Genomic DNA, 8,803 nt, shown 5'->3' with positions numbered 1-8,803 from the left:
AGCTATTATTATAGCGTAGCAGGAATACTTTTCCGTCGTCAGATCTAGTAAATACCGGAAATCATCTCCGGTCCGCAGTTCGGTTAAAAATTTCGATGATTCAATGAATGCACAAGGATAATAGTTACGCTGAACGGTGCCCACTGGTCACCTGAACTGAAACGGTTAAAATTGAGTCTATACGCGACAAAAAATAGTACATGATTTCCGGTTTAAAGTGAAAGTACGTTACTAAGGGGATACACAGTTTATAATTGCTGCTATATAATACGGATATTAGCTTAATGCAAAGTTCCGGAATAACCATATTTCAAAGGATACTGTTGAGAGAGATACAAAAAGTAAAGAAAATACCAAATAATCAATAATCATAATAATTCACTAAAAAGAAACAATTGAAAATGCATAGAAGATTCACCCTTTACTCTATTTATATCTTAAAGCGAGTGACATGGCTTATTTTTTTTTAGAAAAAAAACCCTAATGTCCTATTTTGCACTCTCATGACATATATTGAATGGCCCCCTACACAGATATTGAATTTCGTTACATCTTGCCACCCTTTACATAATTAATTGTGGTGACCTCTGGTCACCCTACACATATATTGAATTTGGTAACCTCTGATCACCCTTTACATATATTGAATTTACCTACAATTAATTAGATACTGAATTTTGTAACCTCTGGTCAACCTTGCCACCTTAAACAGATATAGAATTTTGTTACATCCTGTCACGTTTCAGATATTAACTGTGGTGACCTCTGGTCACCCTACACATATATTAAAATTGGTTACCTGTGGTCACCCAACACATGCATTAAATTCTCTTAAACATTAAAAGATATTGAATTTGGTTACTTCTGGTCACCCCGGCAATCCTTCTCAGATATTGAATTTTGTTACATCTTGTCACCTTTTACATAATTAATTGTGGTGACCTCTGGTCACTCTATACATATATGAACTTCAAATACCTCAAGTGACCCCACACATCAACTGAATGGGGTTACCTCTGGTCACCCTTCACATATTTTGAATTTGGTTACCTCTTATCATACACAAATATATAATTTGGTTATCTCTAGTCACCGTGCATACATATTGAATTTGGTTACCTATATTTAGCCTACTTAAATATTAAATTTTGTAAACTTCGTTCACCCTACTCATATATTGAACGTTGTAGCCTCTGATCAATCTACACAAATATTGAAAAAGGTATCCTCTGGTTAACCATTACAGATATCGAATGTGCTTACCTCTGATCATCCTATACATATATTGACTATGGTCACCCTACAAAGATATTGAACATGGTTACCTCTGGTCACCCTACAAATATATTGAATATGGTGACCTCTGGTCACCCAACCGAAATTTTGAATATGGTTACCTCTGGTCACCTTACACATATTTTGAAAATGGTTACCTCTGGTCACCCACACAGATATAAGCTATGGTTACTTCTGGTCATCCTTCAAAGATATTGAAAATGGTAACTTTTGGTCAACATTCAATAAATTGACTTATGTTACCTATGATAACAATTCACAAAAAATGAATTTGGTTAGCATCGGATATCTCGATTCACACTGTTTGCGCTACTTTTATAATTAATATAGTAACTTCTGGTCGCTGTACACATATATCTAATTATTTTGCCATTGTCAACAAATATATATAGCAATTGGCTTTTTTGGAATGTGGTTACCTCGGATCACTATACATAGATAAAAAAAATAATTCTTTAGACACCATGCATAAATATTGAATTTAGGTACCTTTATTAACCCTACTTATATGTTTAATTTGGTAATCTCTGGTCACACTACCAAGATGTTGAATGTGGTTAGCTCTTGTAACCATACAAAGATATTGAATATGGTTACCTCTGGTCACCCTACACATATATTGACTATGGTGACCTCTGGTCACCCTACCAAAATTGTGAATATGGTTACCTCTGGTCACCATACACAGATATTGAATAAGGTTACCTATGGTCACCTTACACAGATATTGAATAAGGTTATTTTGGTCACCTTTAAAGATATTGAATATGGTTACCTCTGGTCACCCTAAACATATATTGACGTTGGTTACCTTTGGTCACCCTACATATATTTCAAACATGGTAACCTCTGGTCACCCACATATATATTGGCTATGGTAACCTCTGGTCATTCTACACAACATATTGGAAATGGTTACCTTTGGTCACCCTACAATAGATTGGCTTATGTTACTTATGGTTACAATTCATTAATAATGAATATCTTTTGTCAACTTAAAAGATATTGAATGTGGTTACCTCTGGTCACCCTACACAGATATCGAATTGGGCAACCCTTTCATATTATTGAATGAAATTACCTCCGGGCATCGTATACACATATTAACTTAAGTTACTACTGGTCACCCTTTAGTGGAATGGGGTTACCTTTGGTCAGCATAAACAGATATTAATTTTAGTAACCTCCGGTCACCGTTCAAAAATATCGGCTTTGGTAACCTCTGGTCACAATGAATTTTTATTGGAATCGGTTATCTCTTATCACACTATACAGATGTTAAATTTGGTTAACACTGTCTTCCCGCAACATTTTACACAGTAAATGAACTTAGGTGTTTTCTGGTCAAAGTATACAGATGTACTGTTGACATTGGTTCTGTATATGTCAGTACTTGTATTGATCTATGATATTTCTATAAAAGTTGGTTAAATTTCATTTTTCTTCCTTTGTTTTAGAATTCACCAGAATGAAGCTGTAGCTGAACCAGAGCTATGCACACAAATACTGAAGGAAGAGATAATTTTCTACCAAGAATTGAAAGAGAAATTGTTCTTATATAATAATGTACTTTTTGTAAATTTTAATGACTGATATAAGCATAATGCTGATAAAGAGTAATTCAGAAATTACTGATTGATACCCTGTTTTGTTCTTCAGACATGACTTGATGGCCTTATGTTCAAATGACATATTTTTTATAGTACTCGTCTGTTCAATTTCGTATATGTTTTTGTCCGTAAAATGATTTAATGAGAGCTGTACAGACGAGTTTTCTGTAGACTGAACGTATATCTGACTTCTTATAATAGATGTTTTGTATTTTCGTTTTTTTATCCCTTTGATTGTTTTAAGTGCTATACTTGTTCACACGTCATATATTTTGTCAATAGAGTTTACATTTTTGTCTTTTCAGTTTTAATTGAGGTTATTTAATATGAGAACAATGTAGCTAGTTTGTCGTCTTCTCTTCCATTATATGAACATGATTTTAACATAAAATATGTAATTCATACTCATACTTATGGGCATTTATAAATATGTAACATTTACATTGTAGGGGGGTATAACCATTAGTAATTATTTACCAGAATGAAGCAAAAAGAAAAAGAATAATGTAACTAGGTGAAAATGTGGTGGTTTTAGATGTTACATATAAAGGTATATACTTATATATAATCATGGAAATTTCAATTTAAAATATTGATACGTTTAAAAAAAGTTTAACTGTGTGACAATAAACTTACAACATATGTTTTGTTTAACTGCCTATGGTTATTCATTCTATGCTCTTTTTGCAAGAGATGAACAGCAAGGCCGGAGCACTCATATTTTGTAATATATCTCGTCAAATGATACTGGTTGTCAAAATAGTTGTGAGATCTATGAAGACTACGGCTGAAAATCATGGATTTGATTTATGTCCAAGGTTTGTGGGTATCAAAGTTGACAATAATTCAAATTCGATATCATTGCTTATTAACACTTCATTTTCGTCATGTTATTTGTTTACAATTAGTTACATCATTCGGTCAAGACCAAATCTGATATGGATGTAAAAGATAAATAAAGGCCATTCAATTATATCTTTTAATATATTTGTGTGTAAAAATTACAGGTTAAACTATGACATTATCCACATATTCGTGCAGTGATAGTTATTTAACAATTGACCAATAGACAATGCTAAGAAAGATTCATCTAAAGAAACATCTTTTCCTGCATATCAAATTTAATACAATTAACGTCAACACAGATTTCAGTTGAATTTTGGCAAAGAATATTAGATAAATAATTTTACATAATAATATTTATCTCATGAACTAGTGACACTTACAAAAAACATAAATTTTGGTTGATAAAAGATAAAAAGAACCCACTAAAACATATAGCAATGAATCTCTATTGAATTATATCAGTAAAATAATTTAAAAGTACAAAGAGTTGCTTGATGCAATTTGAAGATCTTACCTATAAATGTACAATGCTTATGAGTACATGCGTGTTTAATCTTTAGATTCTGTTCCTATACTTAAAAGAAATGTGTCAATATAATTTTTCATCAACAAATATACTTTTCAAAAAGTTCAAATGTTGCAAGAGAAGATGCCTTCCAAACAAATAACAGACTACTTGTTAGACAACTGGTGTACTGACAAGTTGGGATGTCGATGGGCCAACTATGGAAGACATATTTTTTCATTAAGATCAAGATACAAATAACTTAGTTGAAAGGTTATTAATACATTTTATTACTATACACCTTATATATTACAAAATCGAAATTTTAAGCATCATCTAATCATTATCTATTTGATAATAGTAACTAATTATATTTTATTTTGGGGATAAACTGAACTGTCTCTGTTTTTATGACCTGAAGTATAAAAAGTGTTACACTTTGTCTATATCCTACTTCTTCGTGGGTAACCAAAGACTTAAAATGATATAAACTATACAATTGTTTAACTATACGGAGAGATTATTGCCGTTCTTTCATGATAGGGTTATGCAAATTTAATACAAAAATCATAATCTTCAATGCAAGTCGATAATTACATAAAAGCAGACAAATGAAAAATGTAGTCTAGCAAAACCTGATGTGTATGAAAACATTAAAACAAAAAATATAATGCTACTTATAACATTCAAATGTATACACATTAAAATTTTATGTACTTTCTATTTGTTCCTTTAAACATAAATCATAAATTCAAACTCAATAACATTTTGTCATTTTCAGGTTTTTCCTGGGCATGAAATACCATTTCCTTGGTGGGTATGCCAATAGCAGAGTAGAGGACTTAATAATCTTACTCCATGTAAATGTAACTATGTTTTATGAGTAAGTAAGTTTAAATTTGTCACAATCCTGTTCTTCTTATCGTCCACTTGAATCGTCTGAAATTAGAAAGATAATTTCAATTAAAGATGCAATTACATTGAATATTAAATACTGTGAATTCAATTTTTTAAGAAATAATTTATTAATAGATCTTTGAATTATGTTTTCAAATAAAAAAACATCGTAATTTTAGCAATCTAGATGAACTCGCAAAGATTAGTCGCTTGAAAAATATGGGAGGACAAAGGGAAGACAAAAGTAAATTGACAGCAGAGAATATGCTCAAGGCAGAACTTGAACAAATGGTGCAATGGACTTCATCCACAGAATACACTGTTCCATCACAGACAGCATTTGGGACGATTTATAATGTAGACATTGTCAATGTAGTGTGCAATTGTCCAGCTGCAACAACAAGAGGTATGTTTTTTTTTATTATCTTAAGTCAGTTCAACAATGTTTAAAAGTACACCATCAAGTAAGAATTGTAGAAATCAAGATTATTAATTTCGCGAGTGCCGTATATGGTCCCACAAATGCTTAGCCTTCTGGAGCATCTAATTCTACTTCAGGTTTTTAGTGGAATTCGCGCTGTTTATTATTTTATTTTTTTACTGTTGTGAATGATTTTTGGGTTAAGAGTCTCCTCGATTTTGATTGTTTTTGTCTTCCAACAAGGCGTCATCAGGTTATACAAGTGCAAATAATCATTTGACTCATCAATTTTTCTAAAACAATGCGATTTAATTTAAGTTAATCTTTACTGAATGTTCATTAGTGGTTTTGTTTGAAGGTTGTACAATTGAAAGTAAACCATAAAGGTATAATGCAGTTATTTATGTTCCATTCTTTCCTATTTTTTAGGGATGTGTAAGCATGTTCATTTAGCTGAATTCATTGCGTCTAAAAGGAACATCGACCTCACTGTAGGGCGCAGATCTAGAGGTTTTATCCAGATTGGGAATGTATCAGTTGTTTATTTGACCTCATTTAAATGTACATGTTTTGCCAATAGCCATGGTATACATTGTATTTGTGTGATGGTAGCAAAAATTGGTATTTTCATCACCTGACATAGAGTCTACCCCAATTGATGAAACAAGACAACAATTAAAGGAAGACAAAGAAACAACCGAACAGGCTATTAAAAGAAAAATTGAGGGAATATATATGTAAACAATGATAACTTCCTGACAATTGACGTGAAAAAAAGACTATTTTACAAGCAATCACAACGGCATTACATAGTTGTAAGACAACCAACTTTTCCAAAACAACAAGAAAGCGAAAGCAACATCCGCTGTTTCCAAGCAGAAAATCCAAAAGTTCAAAAACTGATCATGACTCTTCAGTAAGCCGAAAGCAGGGGCGAAAAGTTAATGATGATGGCAGTTTCAAATCGACCAACAGATAGAAAGAATCCATTCGTAAACTATTTCAATGACCAAAATAATGAAATATTATACTGATTTAGAAAAACTGCTTGTTCTTGATATTCATTCAAAAAATTTATATGTTACATTGGTGCATAAAGGCTTTAAAAGTAGGACATATACAGTTTGCTCTTGATATGTTTTGCAAAGATACTTATGTTACCAAATGTATATAATTTAATATAACTAATACCTATTCCTAATGAAGATTTTGTCAAACAGATAAATTGGCTATATATATATACATTTGACTAGGTCTTTTTGCTGTCTCAAGTAGGTAATATGTTTTAAGCAAATGATCAAACATGTTTGAAGTTAAGATAATACGTGTGATGTGTCTAATAAATCATTACCTGGCAGCATTGTCTCTATTGTCTTCCAAAAGGCCTCAAAACTTTCCCATGAATTGCCTTGTTAACATTTGTTTTATTTAGTTCGCCTATAAAATGGCCAATAAATTTTCTGCAAATATAAGTTAAGACAGCAGTTTTATTATTATAGGACATTTCTTTACCTACATTATTTTATATAATGACACTATTTTAATTCTGACTTCTAGTTTTAATAAGACTAATTTAATCTGAACAAAGAAAGTACTTTACAAAAATGTATTTAATTGACTTAAATATTCTTTTTAAAATGTTTTAGTATGTTGGTACTATAATGCTTAATTTATGTCATTAATAACAAATATTTTATTCAATAATTTTAAATGTTTCCTAGCTACAATAAAACAGAGCATGTTAAACCGTTTAAAAATAAATGAGAATAGCAATGTTATACATATCTACAAAAAAACATAGGACCAAGTCGAATTGTAAGGCCAAATTAAATAGTAATTTGTACATCAATTGTTCTACCTAGCTTTCCGATAAAAATGTAGTGTGGATTGTTTTACGTTTATGACCTGTAAGAAGTAGATTGTATATGATTTTATAGTTCGTATTCTAACGATGCGATTAATTTTAAAATGATTGATTGCATGTCAGTTTGCTTTGATAAGTTTATTATTTAGTACACAGAGAAATATGAAACTTGCATAACCTTGAGTTGTTTTTACGTTTTGGTCGGGTTGTTTTCTCTTTGGCATATTACCCGTGTCCATAGAGTTATATTCAAACAAAATCTATTTTTGAACAGCTGGTAGTATGTTTGTGTTTGAATCATTTCCATTCGCAATTAACACAATTGTTCATTTTCTATATAATACATTTGTAGACCTCGAGTGCAAAAAGATAGATTGCATTATAGACTTGATTATGAATTTATGAACTGACTTGATTATGAATTTATGAACTGAATTTTGTTTCAAATTTAGTCTAGAATAATTATTGAAAAATAGATGAGAATACTCAGTGTATAATTGATTGTTAAGAAGATGAATACATAATGATCATGGTATTTGGAAAATGTATGTTTTATATATTTCATGTTAATCTAGTTGTTTGCATTTTCTATTGTGTATTTTATTCCATACTCTTAGTATGTAATAAGGCTGTCAAGAAGACGATTGCTTTTGTAGCCATTATAGATCCAATGTTCGTAAAATCTGAACAATTGAATTCCCCTCAAACACTTACTTAGTTTTTTCATTGTCATCCTTTTTTTTAGGGGCAGATGTCCCTTTCATTTTTCGGAAAACAGCCTTTTTGGTTGATTCGTTATCGACAGGAGCCTCGGTTAAAGCATTTAACTTGATAGTCAACATCACCTGGAACTGAAGTGAGATACAGTTGTGATCTTTTCTTGCAGTTAAGCTAAAAAAATATATGGAATAAGACATATTAGGCACCGTTATGAAATTTCTTACAACTTAAAAAAATGTCTTACAGATTGGCAAAGTGACATGTATATGATTCACAGTAGACATATGATTTCTAATGATACAGTAATATACCAAGGGATCCTAAACTCAAGCATGAACAATATCATGGGCATCGCATAATGAGCTGGATTTGCTAACCATTCTAGATAACATGAGACCACCCTGGTTTTTGGTGGGGTTTATGTTGCTCAGTTTTATTTTTTCTATATTGAATTATAATGATTGCAATTTGAATATCAATCTTTTTTAATTTTTTGGTCCAACTTTGTCAGTTTGTTCTCCAAATTTTAGTTTGAATGTTCCTTTCGACCCATTCACCATTCCTTACCTACCATGTAACTACTCTATGAATGCTTTAAAAAAAAATACGAGATCACCAATATATGTAATTTAACCAGCAAAAAC

The 8,803-nt window shown here is 31.2% G+C and overlaps 1 protein-coding gene and 1 long non-coding RNA gene across 2 annotated transcripts; both read left to right on the top strand.

The window, feature by feature from the left end:
• Positions 1-232: 232 nt before the first annotated feature.
• Positions 233-3,393, top strand: LOC134681807 (uncharacterized). Its single transcript, XR_010100700.1, has 3 exons — positions 233-341; positions 2,754-2,862; positions 3,356-3,393. It is a non-coding gene; the product is annotated as an uncharacterized LOC134681807 (long non-coding RNA).
• Positions 3,394-3,400: 7 nt separating this feature from the next.
• LOC134727543 (uncharacterized) lies at positions 3,401-6,213 on the top strand. The gene is made up of 4 exons (XM_063591923.1): positions 3,401-3,456; positions 5,039-5,140; positions 5,334-5,560; positions 6,005-6,213. The coding sequence occupies exons 2-4, from the start codon at positions 5,052-5,054 to the stop codon at positions 6,211-6,213; spliced, it is 525 nt and encodes a 174-aa protein (XP_063447993.1). The 5' UTR covers positions 3,401-3,456; positions 5,039-5,051.
• The last annotated feature ends 2,590 nt before the right edge of the window (positions 6,214-8,803 follow it).

The sequence above is a fragment of the Mytilus trossulus genome, chromosome 8 (assembly GCF_036588685.1).
Source record: "Mytilus trossulus isolate FHL-02 chromosome 8, PNRI_Mtr1.1.1.hap1, whole genome shotgun sequence".
NCBI lineage: Eukaryota > Metazoa > Mollusca > Bivalvia > Mytilida > Mytilidae > Mytilus > Mytilus trossulus.
Note: the sequence above shows the minus strand (reverse complement) of the source record. Positions and strands in the feature narration are given on the sequence as shown.